General features: G+C 51.6%; 2 protein-coding genes across 7 annotated transcripts; both read right to left on the minus strand.

Annotated features, from left to right (window-relative positions):
- Positions 1-1811: 1811 nt before the first annotated feature.
- Positions 1812-11767, minus strand: PRMT1 (protein arginine methyltransferase 1). 4 transcript variants are annotated; one of them, XM_036275009.1, is made up of 11 exons: positions 11607-11691; positions 9379-9432; positions 8744-8845; positions 7796-7951; positions 7593-7656; positions 6027-6169; positions 5072-5159; positions 4861-4976; positions 3732-3882; positions 3337-3458; positions 1812-2124 (listed from the first exon to the last, which is right to left on the minus strand). In XM_036275009.1, exons 1-11 carry the CDS (start codon positions 11640-11642, stop codon positions 2041-2043), a joined length of 1116 nt encoding a protein of 371 aa, XP_036130902.1. In that variant the 5' UTR covers positions 11643-11691; the 3' UTR covers positions 1812-2040. The 4 variants fall into 4 exon arrangements, with proteins under 4 accessions (XP_036130902.1, XP_036130903.1, XP_036130905.1 ...); XM_036275010.1 differs by lacking the exon at positions 9379-9432 and having other exon boundaries at positions 11607-11767; XM_036275012.1 differs by lacking the exons at positions 9379-9432; positions 11607-11691 and adding an exon at positions 9074-9163.
- Positions 11768-21986: 10219 nt separating this feature from the next.
- Positions 21987-27324, minus strand: BCL2L12 (BCL2 like 12). 3 transcript variants are annotated; one of them, XM_036275229.1, is made up of 7 exons: positions 27306-27324; positions 26550-26927; positions 26283-26413; positions 25235-25321; positions 25057-25148; positions 24001-24288; positions 21987-22114 (listed from the first exon to the last, which is right to left on the minus strand). In XM_036275229.1, the coding sequence occupies exons 2-7, from the start codon at positions 26654-26656 to the stop codon at positions 22064-22066; spliced, it is 756 nt and encodes a 251-aa protein (XP_036131122.1). In that variant the 5' UTR covers positions 26657-26927; positions 27306-27324; the 3' UTR covers positions 21987-22063. The 3 variants fall into 3 exon arrangements, with proteins under 3 accessions (XP_036131122.1, XP_036131121.1, XP_036131123.1); XM_036275228.1 differs by lacking the exon at positions 27306-27324 and having other exon boundaries at positions 26550-26980; XM_036275230.1 differs by lacking the exons at positions 24001-24288; positions 27306-27324 and having other exon boundaries at positions 26550-26980.
- Between the last annotated feature and the right edge of the window lie 26 nt (positions 27325-27350).

The following is a 27350-nucleotide window of genomic DNA, read 5'->3' on the forward strand; positions in this document are numbered from 1 at the left end:
CCCTGGGTCCAGTCCAGTCACAGCGAAGGGCTAGGTTTAGGACGAGACGATCTCTGGGTGAGCCCCCATGGAATTAGGGGAAAAGAAACTTGGGGTCATGGCCGCAATATATAGATGGGTAAACTGTGGCCAGGGTAGGTGCAGAGATGGGCCCAACATCCCCAGCAAGCTGGGCACTGCGCTAGCCTTTGCTGCCTGGGCTTACAGCCGGACTTCCCTGAGCTCCTTGGTGAAGGTTGAGAGGAACTACTGGGTTTCTGGCAGATGGTATATTTAGCATGTGCCCAGGAAACACAGGGGCGGATTGTGGAAGGAGCATGATATGGGGGGGGGGGCGCGTTCAAACAGGAGCCACGGGAGAAGTGGGGCTCTGTAGGGTAGGGCACAATGAGATCGCCTTCCCATTCCACTGAAAACACTGGCCCGGGGGACGCATTTCCCTGCCACCACCATTCTCACCTGCTCTTGGAGTCTGGGCCCTCCAGGGCGGAGGAAGCCAGAAGCAACAGGAGGGTGTGGGCGTCACCAGCAAAACTCGGGAATGAGGCAGCCCCTCTGTGGTGCAGCCTTGCCCCGCCCACCCCGCCCCCAGCCCCCTGGATAATCTTCTTCCCCGGCGCCACCGAGCTCAAGGAGTCAGAGACCAGTCCCCACCTTCCAAGAGGGTAAAACAGGGAGTCTCCACACCACGCCAAAAGGGCAAGATGAGAACTCAGACCCACGGGTTCTCGTGACTGTACTGGTGGTGGTGAGGGCTACAGCCTCTGGAGAGGTAATCCTGTTAAGACCCAGGAAGAAGGGTGGGACAGCTGACACCTGCCAGTGGTTTAATGAAAGGGGTGGGGAAGCTCTGGCTCCTGTGTAGACCAGGCCTCACCCCTGGAGACTGGCACCTGGGAATAGCGACAAAGGCAGTCTGAGTGTCAACAGAGCTGGTGTGGACACCACTCTGGGAGAACAGAACAGGTGTAGGCAAAGGTGAGGCACACATAAACCTCAGGCTCCGGCTGCACTGAAGCAGGTTGGTAGCAAGGCCTGTGACCCAGATTGTGTGGGCAGCGTCCTGGGAGACCAGGGGGCTCTGTGGACAAGGCCATGGGGAAGGACAAGTGGACAAAGTCGCCATGCCTGCAAGTAGACACTGGGCAGAGCGCCCCTGGGCCACTGGGAAGGTCAGCTGGGCCTTGGTGTCTACCTGATGTAGGGAGGCTCTGATGCCCTGACACCCCCCATGATCCCCCACCCCCAGGTTCCAAGCCAGGCCAGAGGAAGCAGGCACAGACCCCTAACAAGGAATTCTATCCCCCAACACAACTCAGTTTCCCCAGTTGCAACAGGGCCAGGCAGTATCACTGCCAGTCAGCCCTGGCGTGGCTTTGGAGGGTGTTGGACTGAAAAAACAGCCAGAGAAAAAGAACGTGCGTTGGGGGAGGCAGGGAGACAACTTTCTGGGAAACTTCAGGGCCCAGCTGTACTGGGGACCCACACTCCAACCCTTCCCCAGCCTGGCAGTGCAGCTGGGGGCAGAACCATGCCCAGTGGGGACAAGAGGAACAGTGCCATAGTGGGCAAGAGAGGAGGATGGGGGAACATACTCTCCCCAGAGAGGGCTGGGGTGGAGAGATCTTGGGAGGGATCTAAGGGGTGAGCTGGGACAAGATTCAGAGAGGGCTATGGTGAGACAGACGCAGACAGAGAATGAGGACAGAGACCTACAGCCATCAACCAGTTACTCCGGACTGCTCAGAATGGCACCGTAGCACCTGCAGGTAGAACCCCAACCCCACTTTGCCCCCAGGAAGCCAAGCTGTCCCAGCTGAGGATTTATTGGCGTAAATGTAACCATATAAAAACATAAGTTATGAAAAACACAATCACGATGTGCCCTCCCCACCCAACCCCCCACCCCGGACCCAGGCCCCTAAAACCCCCTTCTGAGAAAGGGAGAGGAAGGGGGAGCCCGAAACCGCCTAAGAATGCCGCAGCCCCTGGGCCTGTGCAGGGCCGGCCGGGCTGGGGTGGGAGAAACCGGGCGCCGGCTCAGCGCATCCGGTAGTCGGTGGAGCAGGACAGCTCACACAGCTGGCCCTTGAAGTCCAGGTCAATGGTGAAGTCCAGGTCTCGCTGTGGGGAGAGGGTGCACATGAGGGGGACCGGAGACAGGGCAGACAGGGACCTAGAACTGTCCGAGCCAGCAGGAAGCAGGGGGTGCAAGCCCGGCACACCTGAGATGCTGTGTCCCCACCAGCTGTCTACACACCCTCCCTGGAGACTCAGGGGAGGCCTGCTTTTAGCCCGTGTCCAGAATGGAAATGCCACATTGCTGGTCTCACCCCCAGCATCTGCCCTGAACCCTGACTCCCAGTAACAGCTACACGTGACACCCTCAAATCCACCGGGTTTCTAGGGGACAGAGTTGGGCTGCTCTGCCTCTTGCTTCATGACTATCTCTCCACCAGAACCACTCCCATCAGCAAACAGTCACGTCTTCCTCGTAGCAGAGGTGAATCCCTCTCAAGCACACTTCTTCCTCCAGAAAAACTTGACAGAACTCAGTGGCCCCAACCCACTGTCCCCACTTCCTCTGCTCCTAAGCTTCCTGGACACCCATCCCCCTCCTGTACCCAGCTCCCTGGAAAGGCTGGGACAGTCACCAATGACCTCAATGACCTCTGTGCCCTCCCTGCCAGAGGCCCCCTTTCTCCAGTTTGTAACAACCCCAAATGTCTCCAGTGACCAATATCCTCTGGGGTACAACAAAACTGTCCTTGGTTGCGAGTCCGTGCTTGAAAGGGCTCATCTCCCTTAGAAAGTGGGTGCGGCTTGGGCTACTGTCCTCCATCCAGGCTACCTGGGCACCATCTAGCCTCACACTGGCCTGGTGGTATTTCTGGCACAGAACACTCCCCTTCACTCAGGAATCCAGACCCTTCTTCCTCCCACGCACTGGCTGAGCTCAAGCTCCTGACTGCCCCAGACCTACGTCCCCCCATGTCTCAGCTGATGGCAGCTGCATCCTGCCAGGTGTGCAGAAGGAACAAACAGTCTTTTTTTTCTTCCCTGGATCCCCATGCCCAGAATTGGAAACCCTGGAAACCGGATTCTCCCTCTGGCCCACCCCTTCCCAGCTTGACAGCCACCTCCAGCTGTCGTTTACGTGTGTCCCACATCTAGATTGGAAGCATCAGGAGGGCAGGGGTTTGATGATGGCTGGGTCCCCAGGGCCCCACTTCCTGTAGGTGCTCAATATAATCTGTGTTCCAAAGACAGGCCCCAAGAGTGCCAGACAGGCAGAGGTGCCTCCACAGTCCACCCCCAGCTGCCCACGAGCCTCACATTGTTCTTGGCATTGGGCCGCATGCCAATGGTGCCAAAGATCTCCTCGCCTGTCTTCACCGTCAGGTAGTCCTCCATGTAGAACACCGTCTGCTTCCAGTGCGTGTACGGGGACTCGGGGCCTGGGGGCAGGGTAAGGTCAGCCCACTGGCCTCCTGCCCCCAACTGCACCTTGGTCTTGCCCTTCCCCCTGCCTGGCACATCCCCCAATGACTGTTTACTGCCCATGAATCCCTCCCCCCTCCTCCAGCCTCAGAGGGACTTGTCTGGGTTTTGTGGGTGGGGAAACTAAGGCAGAACCAGCTCGTTAGCAGAGCCTGCGTGGGAACACGGGTTCGCGCGGCCCCCAGGGAGGCGCCCTCTGGCTGCTTCCGGAACCCCTTCCCGGCACTCACTGGTGGAGAAGCCGGTCCGCTTGTGGCAGCGGGTGAACTCGATGTTGAAGTAGGCCACCAGGGCATGCACGTAGTCGTTCCGCTTCACTTGCAGACAGAAGGGCGAGGTGAAGGTCAGGTCTTCCACCTTCACCGTGTAGATGTCCACCTCCTGCGGGACAGGCCCCATGAGCCCCACTCGGCAACATCCAGCCCAGGGTCCAAAGGCAAACGGGGGTGGGGGAAGTGGGGGTGGGGGCAGCTATTGGATTCCATTCCCTTCTCTCCCACATCCAAACCTCAAACCTGACAGTTTACTTCCTGGACTGACCACTTGACTTGAACTGCCTGTCTACCCCTCTCTGTGGCCCACACCCTGCCCCAGGCCACAATCGCCTTCCCTCTGCAGCAGCCTCCTAAAAGGCTCCCTACTTCTATCCTCCCCGCCAAACGACACTTCTGAAACAAGTCAATCAGATCACGCCAGAGCCCTGCCTAAAACCCTCACAGCTCCTCACACACTCAGAACGAAACGGTGCTTCTGAGGCAGGCCGTCTGGCCGCTCTCCTCGCTCCCTGCACAGCCTGCCTCCTCCACCTGGTTCTGCTTGCCCCAAGCAAGAAGTGACGTTTGGGACGGACGTGTGGGGAGGAGGCTCAACAGATGATTGCAGTCACAGCATTCTTTTTGGTATGTGCCCCTAGCGGGAACCAAACCCGGGACTCTCTGGTCTGCAGGCCAACGCTCCAACCACTGAGCCAAACCGGTCAGGGCCGTCACAGCATTCTTTATCGATGTGGATAAACTCGTCCTGGCCCCAGCTTCTTGCATTTGTTGTGCCCCAGAGGGTAAGCCCTGGCTGAGGGCCTTAGCTCCCTGCCTCAGGTGTTCCCTCTGGAGAATGTGCCCCGGGCAGGGCAAGCTCATCTCTGTGGGTTCCATCTTGGAACCCACTGGCCTTGGTTGGCTCACAAAGCTTTTTAATGGACAACATGGTTTCACTGGGTCTCTAGCATTACCCTGGCTGACAAGTCAGGAACCCAAGACCTCAGGCCAGCATTCTGCACCCTGATGTCTCACATGGGGGACAGGTACTAGCTCTTCTTTGGTTCCAACCCTGGGGGACACCTGGCCATGCCCATCCCCTCACCTTTATGAGGCAGGCGTTGGTGACCAGCTGCTTGGGGTCCACCACATCCACCAGGGGCTCCTTGATGGCCACGTCTTTGATGCAAGACATGTCAAAACCATACACATTCTCCCACCCTGGGGAGGAGGCAGGGAGGAGGGGTAAGCACACCAGGGTGCCCAGGTCCGGCCCAGCCCGCCCCACCCCATGAGCTCCTTGGGCCCGAGCTCACAGTGGATCTTGTAGTCTTTGTACTGCCGGTCCTCAATGGCCGTCACGTACAGTGTGGCTCGGTCTGGGAAGATGAGGCCATCAGGAGCCTGTGGAAGGGGAGGGTGAGGGTGTGAAGGATGCGGGGGCCTTGGCAACACTGCCCCCAGACCTCGCTCATTTGGCTCTTTATCTACCCACTCTTTATCCTACCCTGGTCTGCGCCAGACACTCCCCACCTGGGCTCCTGCAATGCCTCATGTATTTCCAGCTCTGCCCTCATCCCCAAGCCCATTCCCCATATGGCTGCCAAGTGGTGCCCAGGAGCACCTAAGTCAGACCCTGTCCTTCAAAGGTTCTGAGGGAATCAAAACACTCCCTGGCTCCTCTGAAAGGTAAAGCAAAGTCTCATGAGGGTCGACAAGGCCCCACAGGTTGGAAAAGGCCCCTCCACCCCCCACCTCTAACTTCACCTCCTACTGCTCTTCCAGGCTCTTTCACTCTAGCTTCCTTGCTGCTCAACACACAGCAAGCACATGCCTGCCCCAGGACATTTGCACTAACTGAAATCCTCCGTCCAGCGTGTTCTTCCATTCAGATTCAGATCCTCTGCGGCTACTTTCCATCCTTTGATCAGATCTCAGTCACCTCCCTTGGGAGGCCTCCTCTGATCTGAGTACCTGAAGGGATCACGGCCCCCTAGTTCCTCTCCATCCCTCTGCCTTGCTATGGCTTTCTTTCCAGCACTAGCTCCCTCCTGACAGTGTACCATCTCCTTGTCACCGTCTGGCTTCCAAAGCCTGTTATACTCCATTTGGTCATGGGCCTTCCAACACCTGTGCTGTTAATCCCGTGTTAAGTCCACTATGAGGGAAATACCTAGCAAGGCTTCGGTTTTCTGCCCGGCCCTTGACTGATACATGCAACAAACATCCTAAGGACCCCAGCCTGCTGTTCCCACCCCGCCAGAGCCTCACCAGCCACTTGTCTCGGGCATAGAGCACGGTGTTGAGCATTGACTCGTAGAAGAGACAATAGCCCATCCACTCGCTGATGATGATGTCAACCTTCTCCACTGGAAGCTCTACCTCCTCCACCTTCCCCTTGATGATGGTCACCACTGTAGGGGCAGAGAGACACATGCCACCAACCCTGAGGAGACCCATCCGATCACCTCCCCCTGGGGGTCCAGGGCCCAGGGACCTGACTGGGGCAGCCCTTATCTTCTAAGGAAGGGCTGGGGCTACGTTTGGGCATCTTCAAAGAACTCTGCGAGCTGAAGCCACACCCTGTTCACTCAGTTTTAAAATTCATTCGCTCTAGATATTTTCTGAGGCAGAAGCAGAAATTTTACATGGACTAGGTATTAGGTGATGTTAATGTTTTGCCGCTAACAGCACGGTCATCTATTAAAAACACACAGCAGAATTTAAATGACATCACAGTTGGACTCTGTTTCCAAAGGACATATTCAGAGCTGAGTGATGGGTACTTGGGGGGGGGGGATTCATTATACTATTCTAAAATTTAAAAAAATACCACTTCAGTCTAACGAAATGCTAGGAGCCTTCACATCCAGAAAACCCACCTCTTCCCAACTTCTCTGCCCCTCAAACCTCGCAGGTGGGAACTCAAAAGCAATCTGGCAACATCTACCAAACTTACATTTTTGACCCATGCAATCCTACTTTGATAAACTGACCTTACAGATATACTAGTTCATTTATGGAATGAAGTTATACGTGGGGGCATGAAACTCTCAGAAGCAGCTAAATGCCCATTACTAGGAATCTGGTTAAAAAAGCTGGAATATGTGCATATTGAAAATAAGATTCCCTCAACATCCTGCAACATGTTAAACTCTGTGATAAGCAGACAGAGAAAGAAAGGGCAAAGACTTGTATGAAATACTACTTGTGTAAAAATAATGCACTGCCCTGGCCAGTTTTATAGTATCGGCCCATGGACCAAAGAGTTGAGGGTTCCATTCTGGCCACGGGCATGTAATCTTGGTTGAGGTTCGTCCTTGGCCCTGGTCGGGGTTGTGCGGAAGGTAACCAATTGAGTGTCTCTTTCACATCAATGTTTCTTTCTCTCTCTCTTCTTCCCTCCCACTCTAACTGAAGATAAATGGAAATCCTTGGATAAGGATTAAAAAAAACAATGCACATGAATGTAAGAACATTTACATGGAATGTTGGCCGAACTCGGAGAAGGGCAGCTGAGAGACTGCTCACTATAGGCCTTCAGGTGTTAACCACATGACTCTATTCATTGAAAAACCTAGACTGCTTCTTGCCCTAAAGTTTTAAGAGTGAGGTGCCAAGTTTGCAATTTCAACACTCAAGTTCTAAGATAGTAGAACCCAATCATCAGGTTATAGGCTCTGAGAAGGGTGAATTCTCAGGCTGTTGGCAGCACAGAGCCCACAGGAGAGGAAAAGCTGAATTTGTATTCCGTGGCCCCCACCCTCTTGCCAAGGGCCCAGGGAAGCTGGGATTACCCTCTCCATTCCCACAAACCCATTCTCTTCCTGGGCTCACCATGGTCTAACTTGTTGGCTTTGACGATCTTCACCGCATAATCAGAGATACTGGAACACTCGATCTGGGGTCCAGGAAGAAGGGAGGGTGAGACCCCCCCTAGTCCCATTCTACCTCCCACTCCCTCCATCCAATCCCTGAGCCCCAAGGGGCCCTCTTTCCATCCCAAGGCCCAAGCCCACCCAGCTGTCCAGGACACTCACCCCGATGACCTTTCGGGCCCCGGCCTTGGCAGCAAACATGCAGAGAATCCCCGTGCCTGAGCCCACGTCCAGCACCACTTTGTCCTTGAAGAGGTGCCGGTTGTGAAACATGGAGTTGCGGTAGGTGAGGGTGCGCACCTCATCTTTCAGCATCTCCTGGAGGGAGGGGGGAGAAGGCATACAAAGATACCATGAGGACGCCTGCATTCCCACCTGGAAATTGGCGTGTACTGGCCTCTGACACGCTGACAGCTAGAGCTCAGCCTTCCCACTTGCTTAATCCCTTTGGAACAAGTTATTTCCTTTCCACGTGCCTCAGTTTCCCTATTCATAAAATCAGACTGGATAGACTAAGCTCCCATCTTAGCCAGATTCCACCATTGCCTCCTAAGCCCCAGCTATCCTTGAATTTAAAAAATCCTCAGTAACTTAATCCACTGACCTAGAAAGGAAAGGAAAGGAAAGGAAAGGAGGAAAGGAGGAAAGGAAGAAAGGAAGAAAGGAAGAAAGGAAGAAAGGAAGAAAGAAAGAAAGAAAGAAAGAGAGAGAAAGAAAGAAAGAAATTCTCAGAACTTCATCCCAGCTACTTTCTGGGGCCCCAGACTCCAGTGTACAAGAGCAGAGAAGCCATCTGTACACCAGACATGAGCAGCCGGGGGACAATCCCACTGCCGCTCACTAGAGGGCGGCAGAAACCGGCAGGCCCTGACCTCCAGCGCAGTCTCAGCCAGGCATGCGTGCTCCCACCGCAGCCTCCCAGGAGGGGTACTGAAGAGCTCGGGGCTAACCTCGGTCTCCAAGGTAACCGCTGGGAGAGGAGACCCCAGGGTGAGTGTTGGGCATGCGCAGAGGGGCAGCCCGCTGACAGGGAAGGCAGAATGCATGCGTGGGAAATTAAGTTCCAGCCCTCCCAAATACTCAGCAGCCTCAGGAGCTGTCCACACTCACCTCGTGGATACCGAAGTGAGCGTAGGAGTCAAAGTAGTAATCTTTGGACGTCATGTCCTCAGCGTTGGGCTTCTCGCTGCTTTCTGCTTGGCCACAGGAGACCTGGGAGAAGGAGGATAGGACCATGGGTCAAATCTGGGGGCTTCCATAGCCTCTTAAGCCTCCAAGTACCTACTTCTCCCTGGAATAAACCCCCAAAGACATACCCTACAGCCCCCACCTGCCACCTTGCCTCCCCCAGAACTTCCAAATCTAAAATCCCATATTCCTATTGCAGGACCCCCCAGAGCACCATCCAGGGGAGTACCCCGATACCTCAGCCACGCCTACCATCTCTCCAGTCTCTCTGCCCCCGTCTCTAGCTCAGCCCACAGCAGGGGAGGGGAGGGGAAGGCAGAACTGGGGCAGACACAGGGAAGGGCAAAGGGGGGCTGGAAATGGAGTTAAGGAAGCAGCCACAGTATTGGGGAAGGCCAGGTGGGGGCCACAAATCTGGAGGGAGTTTGTACTGAGTGTTTGAGGGCAGGGGGAAAACTGGTTTGAAGCAAGAGGGATCATGGTTAGACCACTATAAAGGGCCTGATGTGTGGCAAGATATCTTAATGTGGGGAAGGGTCTCACAAAAGGATATTTACTTCTTCAAGAGGCGGCTGGAGGCTCATCCCATTAGCCAAGGTGGCTACAAAATTCTAGGAGAGAGTAACAGGGAGAAAGGATTAGCTACTGGGAGTGGCTAGGGGCAAGCCAGGCCAGGGGACCCTGGCTCTTGGAAGAGGGGAGGTGTTTCCTGCAATTTTCCTTTTCCTTGGTAGGGAGTGGTGGCAGAGGGAGCAAGTAATGAGGCAGGGTTGTTTCAAAAAGGGGTGGGAGAAGTGGGGGAAGAAGAGAAGGGATTCTGTCTCAGCTGTGGCTGGAGAGATGGAGGACTGCTCCCACGTTGCCCCTCTCTGGCCAGGCACCTGACCATACTCACCTCCCCCATCCAGCCCAGAGGAACTGGCACCCACTGGGCACATAGGCACTGCCAGCTGTCATTCCCCTCCCATCATCTAATCCCCCCAGATTAGGTGACACTTCCTGACACACACACACACACACCCATGCTGGGGTGCCATGAGTAGCTGGGGGAGGGGGCTGGCAGGGTATACCACTGGACATCTGCCACTTTTGGAAATCAGTCTCTTTTATGAGAGAATTCCAGGATGGAGGTATGGCACACAAGCACCCCACCAGAGCTGGCAACCTGACCCCTAGCTCCTGCGTTGGGCTCAGAAGCCCTGAATAAAAGCAGTTGGAGCCAATCTCTTTGCTTATTACTCTCTACCTAGAAAGGTCGAGTCCCTGGGGAGAGGCCAGACTCTGGACCCTGGAGCCCATCTGCCTCCATTCACACACCCATCCCAGGCTTGGAAGCCTCCAGGTGTGAGTCCAAATCCTGAGGCAATCTCTGGGGAAGCTATTTCCTCCACCCATACAGGCCCTGGTCCAGGAGAGAGCCAAGGGGGATGGGAGTCATTGGAGTGACCCTGGGAAGCTGACCTCCCACTCCAGAGAATGCCACAAGATAAGGGGTGAAAATTCAGAGGCCCCATCAGATTACATCTCTTCCAACTGTGACCACCCTTCAAGCTCCAAAAAGCATGAGGTTAGGGAAATGACTCACGGGGCTCCAAGCCTCACCCCCATTCTCCCAAGCCAGTGAGGATACCTATGAAGAATGGTGGGTGGTGAGGGGATTTCCCACTGGGGCCCATTTCTCAATACCACTGATACTACAGCCAGACAAGCCCCAAACAGCGTGAAACACAGCGCCGGAACTAACCCCACATGGCTGCACAAGAACCAACATCTTGGGAAACCATTTCAGGGATCCAGGCTCAGGACCCTCAAACTGGGCTTATAGGAGGGGGAGTACATCTCCCACCTTCACGAATGTGGAGGGGAGAGAAATGGGGGTCAAGTTCGCAGCTTCCATCACATGCCCTTCCCAGCAGACCGACTCTCCCTCCACTGGCCTGGGAGGGCTCCAACGGGGAGGTGGGCTTTGGGACACGCCCCATGAAAAAGATGTCCCTCCCACACACCCAGAAATGGCCACAAGGGGGTGCCTGGGACCTTATCGGGAAAGATCTTCAGCTAGAAGCCCCACCACCACCCAGAGAGAGGTCACAGGGGCATACCCCATCCCCCAGCTCCCAAAGCCCCAGGCGGAGGAGAATCCTGGGACAGGAAACGGGGGGGGGGGGGGGGCTGGAGAAAATCAATTCTTTGTCTTCCTCCAATCCTAACCCAAAAGTGCACGAAACCTGGACCGATGCTTAAGTAAATGTCCCAGTCCTCGGAAGGGGGTTGTAGAGGGTCGAGATACACTGCCCCTCCCAAGAGACCCTTTACTTCTTGGAGGCCCCCAAGTCAGTCCCACCCAGAAGTATACGTCGCGATCCCCGGGAGAAAGGCTGGGGGCCTCTGAAGAAGGGTGAGAGCCTCCTCCCCGCCCCCCCGGGGCGCCCCTCCCCCGGCCGGGGGCGGGGCCTTTGTCCCGCACGTGGAGCCCGCCGGGCCACCGGGCATGGCACACCCCCTCCCCACCCACCGCGCCGCGGCCACGTGGGGGCCAGGCCGGAAGCGCCCCCAGCCCTCCTCCACGTGGGAGGGGCACAAGACCACCCGCTTGGCAGGCCCCGGAAAGCTAGGGAACCCGCACTGAAACGGTGGCCCCGGATCCGGAGCATGCGGCCTCCCCTCGGTACGGCTGGAGGCCTTTACTCAAATCCGCCGACTCACAGCCCCTTCTCTATGACGGAACCATAAAACACCGACCCCCGAACCGACCCCCACCCCCGGCAGCATTCCAGACGCTCACCTCCATGATGCAGTTCGCGGCCTCGGCTGCCGCCATATTCACCCGCACCTACTCCTCGAGCCGCCGAGACCCCCCCCCTTCTCCGCACTCTCCCGAGACCGCCTTATACCGGAGGTCTAGGCCCGCCCACCGCGACCCCGCCAGGAGATTTCATTGGCAATGGAGGCGGTCCGTCTGGGGGTACCATGTACCAATTGGGTAAAGAAAACGCCAGTCAAAGCTCAGAGATCCTCCCAGTCTAGCGTACAGAGCCCCGCCCCTTTAAGTCGACAGGGATGGGAAAGACTGCCTGTCTATCACAAGAAGTGCGACTGATGATTGGGTAAAGTCGTTCGAGAGTTCCCGCCCCTTTTCCTAAGCACCGCGTCAAAGCTTCCCGGCGGGCCCCGCGCTAGCGGACATTTTGAAATAGATCTGTCCATCACCTAAGTGACCCGCCTCTTATCAACTTCTACTGGTTTATCCAAGTTGTGACGTCACGAAGTCTTTGGCGAGCCCTTGCCAAGCTGCTGGTTTCAAGAACAGGGCCATTGGCCCATGAGGGGCGAGGGCTTTAGCCTCTAGCGATTGACTCAAAAGAACTATCGCTCATCGTCCATTCAGTGGATTTTCCCAGCCCCAAAGGAGTCGAGGAGGAACAAGGGAAATTTTGCCCACTTAGGAGGAAAACACTGAAACAGTGAGGGGAAAACACTGAAGCCATCAGAGACCCAGAGAAAGGGAAGGCTTGTCTAGGGTCCCGAATAGGACTCAAGCGTCAAGGTACTTAAACTCTAGCCCTCTATTTAACTGTTCCCATTTTTTTAAACCCAGCAATCCCACTCAAACCACTTAGCCTTTGCCAAGTCTCTCCCCCTGCCAAAACACCCACCTCCTTTTGTATACATCAGTCAGGACACAGCTTAGACATCACCCCCTCCAGGGAGCTATCCTCGATCTGCAGGAAAAGTTACTAGTTGAATGAAGATAAATGCAGCTTGTAGAATTGACTCATCACCCCGGAACATTCCTTCATAACCCTTTCCAGTGAACACCTTCCCTCACTCAACCCCTGAAGTGATCACGTTCTATTTTCTGTCACTATAGTGTAGCTTTTCCTTTGCTGAAGTTTCCTATGAAAAGACTTATACAGTATGTACTCTCTTGTGTCTGTCTTCTTTCACTCAACATAATGCTTTTGAGATTCATCCAAGTTGTTGCATATGAAAGTCGTGCAAACCTTTTTATTACTGAGGAGTATTGGAGTATTCCATTGAATGGATATATTATTGTTAGGACAAGGGTCTCAAGGTCTGGGAAGTTCCAAATGTTATTACTGGTTAAAATGTAGCATAGCATTTCTTAGATGCAGCTGTAAACAGGATTAGCTGGACAGGAACTCAACTGGTAAGTGTAGCCAAGTGCAAAGAAGAAATCAACATGTAACTGACCAAATTATGTGATGAGCCATTTAGCTAAGCCTCCACTGGGGAGACAGTTTTGGAATATGAATCCACCTCTTTGCTGCTAGTAAATAAAACTATCTTGCAACAACTATGTTTCATTTTTTTAGTAGAGCACCCCAAGCTAGGAACCCCTTGAGTTCAGTAACAGTACCATAGATTGTTTATCTATTTTCCTGTTGACAGACATCTGAGTAATGTCTAGATTGGGGCTATTATGAATAAATTGGCCATGAATAGTCATGTACAAGTCTTTCTGTAAACGGACACTAAGTCATTTCTCTTGGGTAAACCTAGAAGCAGGTGACTGAGTTGTAAGCTTAGGTGTATGTTTCACTTTATAAGAAATTGCCGCCCTGGCCAGTTTGGCTCAGCGGTTAGAGCGTCGGCCTGCGGTCTGGAGAGACCCGGGTTCGGTTCCCGCTAAGGGCACGTACTTTGGTTGCAGTTTGTCCCCGGCCCTGGTTGGTCGTGCGGGTGGCAGCCACTCGATGTGTCCCTTCACGTCGATGTTTCTGTCTGTCTCTCCCTTCCTCTCTCTCCCTCCCACTCTATCTGTACAAAAAATGGAAAAATATCCTCGGGTGAGGATAAAAAAAAAAAAAAAAAAGAAATTGCCAAAAAGTTTTCCAGTGTGTTCTACCATTTTGCATTCCCATCAGTGATGCATGACGAATTCCAATTGCTCTATATCCTGGCCAGCTCTTGATGAGATCAGAGGGGGCTTTCCCCGGGACAAACGTGCTGTCAGAGGCCTTTGTTTCTTTGGTGAGCCCTTCCCTGGGGCAGCAGACAGCCGCTGTATCTGGGACTCCAGCAACCTGGCTCACACTGGTAGCCCCGCCCTGGTGACTCCCTGAAGCCCCGCCCCACCCAACTTTCAGGCCCACCCAAGCTGTTGCCAGTTGCTTAACCATAGATTTGGCCTGTCTTGGATCCTGCTTCAGGTTTTCCTAAATTCTTTCAAACAAGTAGCATCTGGTCTCAGCTAGCCCCATACATCTCGTTAAGTAATACACAGAAACAAACACAAGGAGGCAGCCAAAATGAGGAGACAAAGAAAGAGGTCCCAAATGAAAGAACAGAACAAATCTCCAGGAAAAGAACTAAGCGAAATGGAGATAGGCAACCTAACAGATGCTGAGTTCAAAATACTGCTTATAAGGATGCTCAGTAAATTTAGTGAGGGCTTCAAGAGCATAAAAAAGGACCAGTCAGAAATGATGGATGCACAGTCAGAAATGAAGGAGGCATTAATTGAAATAAAGAATAATTTACACAGATTCAATAGTAGAGTACGTAAATCCAAGAAGCAAACCATCAATTTGGAATATAAGGAAGCAAAAAACGCCCAATCAGAACAGCAAAAAGAAAAAAGAATCCAAAAAAATTAGGATAGTGTAAGGAGCCTCCGGGACAACTCCAAGCATGCCAACATTCGCATCTTGGGGGTGCCAGAAGGAAAAGAGAGAGAACAAGAAATTGAAAACCTGTTTGAAACAATAATGGCAGAAAATGTTTCTAACTTGGTGAAGGAAACAGACATACAAGTCCAGGAAGCACAGAGAGTCCCAAACAAGATGAACCCCAAGAGGCCCACACCAAGACACATCATCATCAAAATGCAAAAGGTTCAAGACAAAGAGAGAATCTTAAAAGCAGCAAGAGAAAAGCAGTTAGTTACCTACAAGGGCGTTCCCATAAGGCTGTCAGCTGATTTCTCAAAAGAAACTTTGCAGGCCAGCAGGGAGTGGCAAGAAATATTCAGAGTGATGAAAAGCAAGAACCTACAACCAAGATTACTCTATCCTGCAAAGTTGTCATTTACAATCAATGGCCATATAAAGAATTTCCCAGATAGCCCTGGCCGGTTTGGCTCAGCGGTTAGAGCGTCAGCCTGCGGTCCCGAGAGACCCGGGTTCGGTTCCTGCTAAGGGCACGTACCTCAGTTGCAGTTTGTCCCCGGCCCTGGTTGGGTCGTGCGGGTGGCAACCTCTCGATGTGTCCCTTTTACGTCGATGTTTCTCTCTCTCTCCCTCCCACTCTATCTGAACAAAATATCAAAAAATATCCTCGGGTGAGGATAAAAAAAAAGAATTTCCCAGACAAGAAAAAGTTAAAGGAGTTCATCACCACCAAACCGTTATATGAAATGATGAAGGGTCTTTTTGAAGAAAAAGATAAAATATATCAACGAACAAAATGGCAATGAATACATATCTATCGACAATGGAATCTACACACAAAATAAACAGGCAGAACAGAAACATTCTCATAGATACAGAGAACATTTTGTTGGTTGCCAGATGGGAGCGGGGTTGGGGGAATGGGGGAAAAAGGTTAAGGGATTAAGAAGTATAAATTCATTGTTAGACTGACAAACCTCAAAGGGAAAGGGGTTAGGGGGTGTGAAGAAATAAACCAAAGAACTTATATGCATAACCAATGGACACAGACAATAGTGGGAAAAGGAGGGAGGGGGGCGGGAGGAGGGAGGAGGGGGCCATTGGGGGGAAAATGAGGAACATCTGTAATACATTCAACAATAAAGATTTAAAAAATTTTTTTTTCTTTTTTTTTTCTTTATCGAGTTTTATAGAGGAAGGGAGAGGGAGAGAGAGATAGAAACATCGTTGAGAGAGAACATCGATTGGCTGCCTCCTGTGTGCCCCCCACTGGTATTCCACAACCTAGGTACCCACCCTTACCGGGAATTGAACTGGGATCGTGGCACCATGCTCAATCCACTGAGCCACATCAGCCGGACTCTTTTCAATTTCTTTTTCCTTTTTTTAAATGTATTTGTTTTTAAACCTCACCCGAGGATATTTTTCCATTTATCTCCAGATAGAGTAGGAGGGAGGGAGGAAGAGAGAGAAACACTGATGTGAGAGAGACACATTGAGTGGCTGCCACCCACATGACCTGGCCGGGGACAAACTGACCGAGTTACCTGCCCCTTGTGGGAACTGAACCTGGGACTCTCCAGTCTGCAGGCTGATGCTCTAACTGCTGAGCGAAACCAGCCAGGGCTCTTTTCATTTTCTTTTTTAATTTTTAATTTTAATTTTTATCCTCACCCGAGGACATTTTTCCATTTTTTGTTCAGATAGAGTGGGAGGAAGAGAGAGAGAAACATCAATGTGAAAGGGACACATCGAGTAGCTGCCACCTGCACGACCAACCAGGGACAGGGACAAACTGCAACTGAGGGAACCAAACCCGGGTCTCTCCGGACCGCAGGTTGATGCTCTAACTGCTGAGCCAAACCGGCCAGGGCTCTTTTCTTTTTCTTAACGTCTTTCGATGAGCAGAGATTTAAAGTTTTTATTAAGTCTAAATAAATAATCAGAGCCTACATTTTGACCCGAGGACATTTTTAATTTTGTATGGGTCCTACAAATACTGTATGGGTCCTAAATGAGTTTTTTTAAATCCTCATATGAGGATATATTTCCATTGATTTTGAGAGAGAGAGAGAGGCAGGGAAACAGAGACAGGGAGAGAGAGAAACATTGACTGGTTGCCTCTCGCACATGTCCCAGCTGGGGATTAAACCCCAAACCTAGGAATGTGCCCTGACCGGGAATTGAATCCCCAACTCTTTTGTACAGGGGATGACGCTCCACCAGAGCCACCTGGTTTTTTTTTGCAACTGTTTCAGCAACTTTTTTTTCCCCCTGATTTCCAAGTACTGTTTATTGTTTTTTGTTAATCCTTACCCAAGGATATTTTTCCATTGATTTTTTTTTTAGATAAAGTGGAAGGGAGGAAGGGGAGAAAGAGACAGAAACATCGATGTGAAAGAGACACTGATTGGTTGTCTCCCACACAACCCCGACTAATGCCGGAGATCAAACCTGCAACCCAGGTACCTGTCCTTGACCAGGAAACCTGAGACCCTTCAGTCTGTGGGCCGACGCTCTAACCACTGAGCAAAACTGGCCAGAGTCCAAGCACTTTCTTTATTGATTTTGAAAGAGAGGAAGGGAGAGCAAGAGAGAGATAGAAACATTGGTCATGCCCTGCATGCCCACTACTGTGGATCAGGCCCATAACCTGGGCATATGCCCTGACCAGGAATTGAACTGGCGACCTCCTGGTATGTGGGTCAACACTCAACCACTGAGCCACACCAGCTGGACCCAAGTACTGTATTTTAACCTGATCAATTACTTCTGCTCCGTGCTGCTACTAAGAACATAAAAAATAAACTATTTATGGAGCACTAGGGAATAACCTAATGGCACTGCACAGGGGTACGCAGGAGTATAGAGTTCAGGGGCAAAGTCTCAGGCTGGAGTCAGAAACCGGTAAGTTGTCAGCATCAAATTCTGCACTTTCTAGGATATCACCACTCGCCACATGGGGCAGTTGAGTAATGGACTGTGGCAAGTCTGAATTGATGTACTATGAGTGTAAAAAACAGCTGCCCTGGCCGGGTAGCTCAGTTGAGTTTTGTCCCATGTGCTGACAGGTTGCTGGTTTGATTCCCAGTTAGAGATACATGCCTGTTGTGGGTTTGATCTCCCTGGCCCGGGAGCATATGGAAGGCAGCCCAATCAATGTTTCTCTCTCTCTCTCTCTCTAAGCATGTCCTTGGGTAACAGTTAAAAAATAATAATAATAAATAATAATAAATCAATAAACACACATCAGATTCAGAGGACTTAAATATTTAAAAAGAATCTGTAATACCTCATTAATATTTTTATATTGATTACATGTTGAAATGATTCTATATTTTGAACAAACAGGGTTAATAAAAATGACTTAAAATTGATGCACCTTGGCCGGTTTGGCTCAGCGGTTAGAGCAGCAGTTCTCAATCTGTGGGTCACGACCTCTGTGGGGCTCGAACGACCCTTTCACAGGGGTCGCCTAGGACCATCGGAAAACACATTTCCGATGGTGATTCATAACAGTAGCAAAATTATAATTATGAAATAGCAACGAAAATAACTTCATGGTTGGGGGGTCACCACAACATGAGGAACTGTATTAAAGGGTCGCGGCATTAGGAAGGTTGAGAACCACCGGGTTAGAGCGTCAGCCAGCGAACCGGAGAGTCCCGGGTTCCGTTCCCACTAAGGGCGCGTACCTCCGTTGCAGTTTGTCCCCAGCCCCAGTTGAGGTCGTGTGGCAGCCACTCAATGTGTCTCTCTCCTGTCGATGTTTCTTTCTCTCTCTTCCTCCCTTTCTCCCTCCTGCTCTATCTGAAGATAAATGCAAAAAAAAGAAAAAGTCCTTGGGTGAAGATTAAAAAAAAAAAGTGATGCATTCCTTTTTCTGTTGCTTTAGTGGGGTTCTAAATCACATATGTGGCTCCTTTAGTTCTGTTGGCCAGTGCTGTACTGGATCACCGCCCTTGAAATGGACGAGACCACTGAGGGGTTGGTGTGATTAGAAGTGGGGTTAGAAGAAGCACACAGACTAATCTGGCAGTGTTCCCAACATGAAAATTCATGGCCTGGGATGGTAGAAACTTCATCTCTGACCAAAAGGGAACTTGGCATTCCTTCAATGAAGAATTTAGTATACTTCAAAGATCCTAGAATATATTTCAAAGATCCTAGAATTAGCCCTGGCCGGTTTGGCTCAGCGGTTAGAGCATCAGCCTGCGGTCCTGAGAGACCCGGGTTCGGTTCCCGCTAAGGGCATGTACCTTGGTTGCAGTTTGTCCCCGGCCCTGGTCAGTCGTGCGGGTGGCAGCCACTCGATGTGTCCCTTTCACATCGATGTTTCTCTCTCTCTCTCTCTCTCTCTTCCTCTCTCTCCCTCCCACTGTACCTGAACAAAAAATGTCCTCGGATGAGGATAAAAAAAAAAGATCCTAGAATTAGCTCCTGTAGCCTGGTCCCCAACATAAATCGCAGATGCCTGCATGTCACATGACAGTTGTTATAGATACCCATGTGGTGGGCAGAATTCTAAGGTGGCCAAGATCTCTGCCCCTTACTTTTATATACCAAGGAGTAGGTTGGGTTATCTGACAAAGAAAATGAATGTCACTGCCTTGATTAGGTTACCTTATATGTCGGGGGTGAATTGATTTTGCAAATGTCTTTAAGCCTCAAACCAGTTAACTTTATTTGTTTAAAATCCTTACCCGAGGATATTTTTCCATTTATCTTCAGATAGAATGGGAAGGAGAGAGGGAGAGACATCGATGTGAGAGAGACACATGGGTTGGGATTGGTTGCCTCCCACAGGACCCTGACCAGGGCTGGGGACCAAACTGCAACAGAGGTATGTGCCCTCGACCAAATTGAACCTGCAACGTCTCTGATCCATGGGCCAACACTCTAACCTCTGAGCCACACCAGCCAGGGCCAAAACAGTTAACTTTAAATTAATCAAAGCCTAGCTTGTGTGGCTCAGTGGACTGAGCATGGTCCCACAGACTGAGAGGTCCCAGGTTGATTCCAAGTTTGGGCACATAACCGGGTTGTTGACTCGATTCCCAGTAGGGGGCGTGCAGGAGGCAGCTGATCCATGTTTCCCTCTCACATAGAGGTTTCCATCTCTCCCTTTCTCTCTCTAGAAAATCAATAAAAACATGTTAAAAGGTGGGGGCAGGGGATTGTCCGGGGTGGGCCTGATTTAATCAGATGGGAGCCCTTTAAAAGGGGGTTAAGACCTTCTGAGGTCACAGTGATTTTCCTGCTGGTCTACTGCTGTGAGTCCCACAGCCACAAAGACATGAATTCTGCTAAAAACCAACTGGGCTCGAAGCGGACCCTGAGCCTCAGATGACATGGAAGCTGAGAACTTGACTGCAGCCAGACGAGACCCTGAGCAGAGCACCCAGCTAAGCTGCACCCACATCCCTGACCCACAGAAAGTGTGATTAATAAATGGGTATTGTAAGCCGCTATATTTGTGATGTGTTACCCAACAAAATGGCAATAACTAATACATCTGAAAGCCTTATTTCAATCTACAGTCGATTCTTTTTTTTTTTTTCCTCACCCGAGGATATTTTTCCATTTTTTGTACAGATAGAGTGGGAGGGAGAGAGAGAGAAACATCGACGTGAAGGGACACATCGAGTGGCTGCCACCCGCACGACCAACCAGGGCCGGGGACAAACTGCAACTGAAGTACGTGCCCTTAGCGGGAACCGAACCCGGGCCTCTCCGGACCGCAGGCCGACACTCTAACCGCTGAGCCAAACTGGCCAGGGCTACAGTGGATTCTTATTACCTGTGGGAGATCTGTTCTATGAAGGAAGTGTGAATACCATCTGACTCAGCAAATACTGGGCCATTGTTCTTGGGGAAATGCAGGGTCAGGTTCCCATGAGCCTCACAACATGTTTGTCAACCCACCCATACTAACCTTATTTTATGTGTGTTTTCTGTTTAGACACCTTTATATTATTTATTTTTATTGATTTTTGAAAGAGACAGACAGGAACATTGATTTGTTGTTCCACTTATGTATGCATTCATTGGTTGATTCTTGTATATGTCTTGTATGTATGCAGGAATCAAACCTGCAACCTTGGCGTATAGGGATGATGCTCTAACCAACTGAGCTACCTGGCCGGGGCCTAGATACCTTCTTTAATAAATATTGTTAATTCATTCCCAGTGAACTCACAGTCAAGAGCACAATAACTCACGCCTGAACGAAGCTCCTCTAACCAGGCACACGAGAGCGTTCCTGCATTCAGAAACCCTAGACAGCAATGCAGTGCCATGTTCGGGGCCTTTTTAAACGGCAAAATTGCCCTGGGTGGTTTGGCTCAGTGGTTGGAGCGCAGGTCTGCGGGCCAGGGAGTCCCGGGTTCAGTTCCCGCTAGGGGCACATACCAAAAAAAACCCCAGCAAAATTACCACCAAAAAAGCACAAAAATGCAGAGAAGACATGGGGCCCTACAGAGATTGTGGACAGGACACATAGTCACAGCCTGAGAGCTGACAACAGACGGCAGACTGTGGCCTGAGCCCAGAAGGTGCACAGTGGGTGAGTCCAATCTTGTACAGCTCTGCCCACACTCATGCCCACAACCACCAAACTACCATGAGTAAGGATTTGACAATTACACATACAATTTAGTGCAAAGGCAAATTCACAAATACAGAATGTGCAAATTAACAAGGATCGACTATAATTTGTTCCCCTTATAATCCTGTACATTTCGTTGTGTGTGTTTACAAATATCATTCTGTGAGACAGGCTATCACCCTAAAAAGGTAACAAACCCCGAGTGCCCAGGGAGATGAGGAGGACCAGCAAAAAGGCCCAGAAGGAGCAGTGGTAGGAGAAAAATTAGAAGAGGGTGGTGGTCTGGGTGTCCCGTGAAGGAAGAGGACAGCTTTCTTCTAGAACTAGCTGGAAAGACCCCACAAGCATCAACAAGGGGGAACTGGAATAAACTATGCAACAGGGAAAATGTAATTAGCTAGAATCGTATTTACAGATACCCTCAAACATGCTGCATGTTCAGCTAACAGGTACTCTTTATTTTTTATTTTCATTTTTTGTTCAGATAGAGTGGGAGGGAGAGAGAGAGAGAGAAACACATCGACGTGAAAGGGACACATCGAGTGGCTGCCACCTGCACGACCAACCAGGGCTGGGGACAAACTGCAACCGAGGTACGTGCCCTTAGCAGGAACTGAACCTGGGTCTCTCTGGACCGCAGGCCGACACTCTAACCGCTGAGCGAAACCGGCCAGGGCGCAACAGGTACTCTTAAATGCTCCAAATAAGCATGTCTCGAATGAATGGATTGGCTCTTGCCTCAATTTATAAACCAGAGAGATCTCTGAACCCAATTTCCCCTACTTAGAACTTTAGTTCGCGAATGAAAGAACAAATAATTAAATATTTGAACAAGTTTTTAATATGAAAAAAATTGAAACGATTTCTTTTTTTGGCAAAACCAGGGTGGGCAGCCCCCCCCCGCCCCCACCCCAACAGCCCTGAGTAGAACAGGAAGGCTTGAGAAGCACACACAGTCCAGGCACCTGAGGTCCAATCTTGTAGCAGCTGCTGAAGAAGCTCTCAGTCCAGGGGTAAGTTCAAGTCCACAGGTGAGCCGGCCAGGATGCCCTCCTGGAGGGAGAAGCGGCAGAGCCTCATAAGCAGAGGCTCCCTCCAGTCACAGCAGCATCCACACCAGCCCAGTGAGAGCTGAGACAAAGGAGGCAGAGACCGGAGAGGGGGAGAGAGAAACCCAGGGTGAGAGGAACACAGACCCGGACAGGGGATCAGACACCAGGGGTGGGTGGGGACAGAGTCCTAGAGAGAAGAGGGAAAGCCAGAACCTGGGTGGTGGGCAGAGCACTAGAGGAGGGTGGATAGAGACAGAGCACCAGGGAGAGGCAGACAGAGTGCTGGGGTTTTAAAGATTCAGAGCCCTGGCTTTGTGTCAAAGTGTTGATTCTCATCCCCCGCACGAGGGACTTTCCCTCTCAGCCTTCCTAAGACCAGGATAATAACTGAATCCCATAAGGTTATTGTGAGGCTTAAATGGGATCATCCCACTGAAATCCTTGGTGAATACCTGGCCAAACTTACCTGTTATAATTCCTTAAAAATAAAAATAATTTTATAATTTTATGAATCAACAAGCTTCTGGGTGGAGCTCCAGACACTTATATCCCCTATGCCCTCACCATCTTGCTCTGAGGTCAGAGGGCATCTCTTGCTTAACTGGACCACTTTCAACCATCTCTGACTCTTCCTCAAACCTGCTCCTTCCCTTCCCCTCCACCCGCTTGTCCCCGTCTCTTCCCATCTTGGGGAATATTAGATGTAGCCCAGCAGCTGCCCAGGCCAGCATCCTCGACTCCTGCCTGCCGCTCAGTCCCCAAATCCACTCCATTAGCAAAATCTGTAATCTCTATCTCCAAATTAAATGCGGACTCCTTCACTACTCCCATACTGGTCTGATCCACCCTCATCTCCCCCCTGGACCAGCAGAGTCCCCCTCTCCAAGCTACCTATTCTGCCCTCTTCCCATACAGTGTTCCCCACGCCGCCACCAGGGGGCGCGTGTGAACACCTAAGTAGCTTCTTGTCCTCTACTCAGAGCCCTCCAGGGATTCTGGGCTCACTCAGAATCAAACTCTAAATTCTCAGCATGACTACAAGGCCCTGAACAACCCTCCTGCTGTCAACTCTGGCCCTCTCACCTCACTCACCCCGCTCCAGCCCCCCCCCCCCCCCTGCTCCTCACACACACCAGGCCAGCTCTTCCCAGTCTGTGAAGCAACAGTTCCACTCCCTGGGCCTGGTTACCTTCCTTGGTCTTGGCGGGCACCCTTCTGGGACTGCATCACCACAACAAGGCAAGTGAGGTGGCGCCCATTGGGAGGGGGCAGACCAGTGCTCAGGGAGGTGGGGCCGTAGCCCAGGTTACACCACCAAAACACTGAAGCCCAGCGCAGCTCTGAGCCTGGCACTGCATTGAGAGCCGGGAGCATCAAGGTAAGACTCCCTGGGCTTCGGAAGCTGAGGTATCAGGGGCGGGAGAAGACGACAGAAATAAAACTAGTCATTTCTGCCATCTGTTAAAAGGTGCAGAGTGCTATGGAAGGAAGGAAGGCAGCCAAGAGAGAGGGGGAATAGGTGGGAGGGTGTGGGGTGGCTGCAGTTTTAAATGGGGACCAGGAAGGCCTCCCTGGGGATAATACCCGGGCAGGAGGATACCCAGGCAAGGGTGTCTTAGCAGGCAGAGTTGCCCAGGCAGACTACCATATAATCACGCAAACAAATGCCCACAGAATGCCAAGTACTTACAAGGATGATCCCACTTAATACTCACAATAACCCACTGATCACCACAGTGCCTGTACAGTAGGTGCTCAATTAACACAGAACAGGTGACTAGGAGGGAGGGGAGAACACCTATGATGTCTGAATAGAAACCTAAAAAAGCCTCCTCCCCCCAATTACAGTTAGGTAAAGCGAGACCCAGAGAGGCTGGGGCGGCTCACCCAGCCCCCATGGGCCTGGATCCAGGGCGTGAAGCTGTGCACGTGCTCTATGCTGAGTCTAGCCAGGGTGCCCCCCAGCCCGGCAACTCGCCGACTCAGCTCCATGGCCAGGGCCAGGCGGGCCAGGGGCTCTGGGGAAGGTGGTGGGGGCCCAGGGCACGGCAAGTTGGGGCGTGCACAGCTGGGGCGAGGGCTGCCCTCCCGGCTGGAGAACAGCTCCACTAGTCGGGCGAAGGAGCCAGAGGAGAGGCGGGCCAGCGTGCGATGCAGGGCAGGGTCGGATGCCAGCTGTGGGGTAAACAGGGAAGAGACAGGGAGGTGTGGTTCTCTGGTGCATGGGACTTCTAGATACTAAAACTCTAAGCCATGCTCCTGTCCATCATATCACCCAATAATAAACCAGACTCCTGGTTTCTGCCAAATTACTTGCAGGAAGGTGGCCTAGAACCAAAGAAGCTAAACCACGCCCATGCACAGTCCTCCACAGCTAATAAGGGCTGCAGCCCTACTTTAACTGAGTTCTAGAATGCTAACCTTCTAGCCACACCCACAGTGGGGTTCCCTGACAGCCCAGCAGACCATGCCAGTGTCTACAACCACTTTGCCTTCAACATACAATTAATACAACAGGACCACACACTTTACCCAAACTCCTATGCCAAGCCAATCATATTCCAAGAGTCACAAACCAGCAGTCCATTTCCTCCACATTCTAAACCATGCCCCTATATAATCATCAGGGCTTCAGATTTTAGTCTCCTCCAAACTTCACCCCTGTTCCACCACCATACATTCTTACTTCCTCAGCTGGTCCCAATCTCTTATCTAGATCATGTTTCTGATGGCCACACCCCCTGCATCTAGGCCACGCCCCTCTAATGCACAATGCAAGCCTCCAGGTACTGCCACACCTGGGTCACTCAACCTTTCATTAAAGCCTTGTCTCACCCTCCCTACTAACCATCCAATGAGAATACAGACTCAGCTTCTGATCCCAGTGCCCAGTCATTAAGCAATTCCTATTCTAGCTAAGAGAAGGAATAGACTGACCATCACCTTCTGGTTGATGACTTCTGCCTCCTCCTCCAACAAGGCCACCAGCCTCCGCAGCAGGGCTTCCTTTTCTGTGCGTGGGGGACCCTGTAACTCTAAGTGGGGCAGAAGAGAATTCAGCTGGGGGCAGAACTCTGGCGACCCCTCTACCCTCATCCTCTAGGGCCCCTCTGCACCTCACCTGGACTAGGTGGGGATTTCAGTTGCTCTTGGACCAGCTGTTCCAGCCGCTGGGCCACCAGGGCATAGAAGTCTGGAGTAGCTGGATCTGGGGTGAAAAGAGACATGGATAGGTCTCCAGAACATCAAGAAGTTATGGATTCTGTCCTAGCAACTACCTCACCAAGTAGCCGTGATTTCCATTTCATAATGGGGTAAATTGAGGCCCAGTGAGCAAACTTGGCAAAAGACCTTTATACTTTCCTTTATGGTGTCCCCCAGAATGGACTTAGCGTGTTAGAGCTGAACTGAACCTTGAAGAGGATGCCCCATTCAAGGAAGGCAAACACAGGACAATCCAGCAGTTACTTTATTCCTTGTCCATTTCAGGCATCATCAACAGATCACAGAGCCCTTCTCTCTAGCTAGGAACCCCTTGCAAGCTAGCACCCCAAGTAGCCATTACTAATCTATCTAGGCTCACATATGAGCGGAAAGCTGTTGATCACTTTTTTTTAATCCTCACCTGAGGACATTTTCCCATTGATTTTTAGAGAGAGTGGAGAAAAACATCGATGTGAGAGAGACATCATCAATTAGTTGCCTCCCACACAGGCCCAGACCAGGGCCTGGGATGAACCTGCAACTCAGGTACATGACCTTGACCTTTGGTCCGAGGGCAGATACTCTAACCACTGAGCAAACTAGCCAGGGATGTTGGTCACTCTTGATCAAACCCAATGACCCACCTATTCCTACTTTGCTACTGTAGAAACAGGAGCAGGGAAGAAAAGGATTTTCTGAGTCATGTAACCAAATAGAGAAGGGGTTGTGATTAAAAACCTCGTCTCCCTATTGTACAGGAGAGAGATAACAAATAGAAAGGGACCACAGAATTGACAAACAGCAATCTAACTGGGATGGCATAGGGTGCAAAATGGTGAGGACAGATGCTGGAGACACCACACCCTTAGCTGAGCGATCTTGAACTAGTTCCTTATCCTGTCTATGCTTTAGATTCAAAGCTCCTGACCCTGCAAGTTCACGGGTGATCTAGGGAAATCTCTTACCAGGCTGTGAACCATAGCAGGGGCGAATGGGCAGGGAGCAAGGCCGAGGGGACTCAGGGCCTCGACCCAAGGAGCAAGGAAAACATCTTCGAACGCGGCTCAGCAAGTCTGTCGGCTCCTCCTGGGCAGGGCTGCAACCCCAGGGACAAGGAATAGAGCCAGATATAAAGAGAGGGGAAAGGGCACAGACTAAGTCCAGGAGCAAGAGTTAGAGATGGCCCACACCACATGCAGAGGCCCCTGAGGGAGGAGGGCAACTCCTCTTACCTGGGTGGGACAGTAACGGGGGACCCGGCAGCCTCACCCCGCCTAAGGAAGGCAGCTAAGACCTTCAGCGTGTCCTCCCGGAGCCCCAGCTCTTCCGAGCCTGCCATGGGGGCACCTGTAAAGGGGCTGAGGGATAAACTCCAGGGTTCAGCGGGAAGTGAATGCTTGGGGCCCCAATTCCTGGTCCGTGAATGAGGAGGGGCAAGGACTCGGAAGTCCCCAAGGGAGGAAGGGGCTGAAGGGCCGAACTCCTAGGTGCGTTAGGGGACGTGAGGTCTGGAGGTTCAGACTCATGAGTCCTCAGAGGGAGAAGAGGGATGAGGACGAAGCCTCCTTGATCCTGGCAGATGAGGCGGCTGGAGACCCGGATTCTTGGGTCTAAGGGAAAAGGGGGAAGGGGGTTTGAACTTTTGAATCTGAGAAAGAAAGGATTTGTGCCTCAGACCTCTGGGTTCCTGAGGGAGGAGGAGGCTTGAGGTTTCGATTTCCGGATTCTGAGAGGATACGCCAAACTATTTAAGCCGTTAGAGGATGGAAACTACCAATCCCAGCAGGCTTCAAGGCAAACAGTCCACTAGGTCCGCAACCGACCGCCGCGCAGCCTGCTGGGAGGTGTAGTTTCACTAGCTAAAACTGGCATCTTGGGGAGACCCGCGACGTTTGAATGTCGAAGAAGCGGGACTCGGGTTCCAGCTCCTCGACGCCGGCCCTCTTCTCTTCCCCTCTCACCCCAGCCCTCACTAACGCCCCACTCACCTGGCCCCGGGCCCCGCCGCCGCCTCCTTCACTGAACTTCTATCA

This window comes from Molossus molossus, unplaced genomic scaffold (genome assembly GCF_014108415.1).
Source record: "Molossus molossus isolate mMolMol1 unplaced genomic scaffold, mMolMol1.p scaffold_m16_p_21, whole genome shotgun sequence".
Lineage (NCBI taxonomy): Eukaryota > Metazoa > Chordata > Mammalia > Chiroptera > Molossidae > Molossus > Molossus molossus.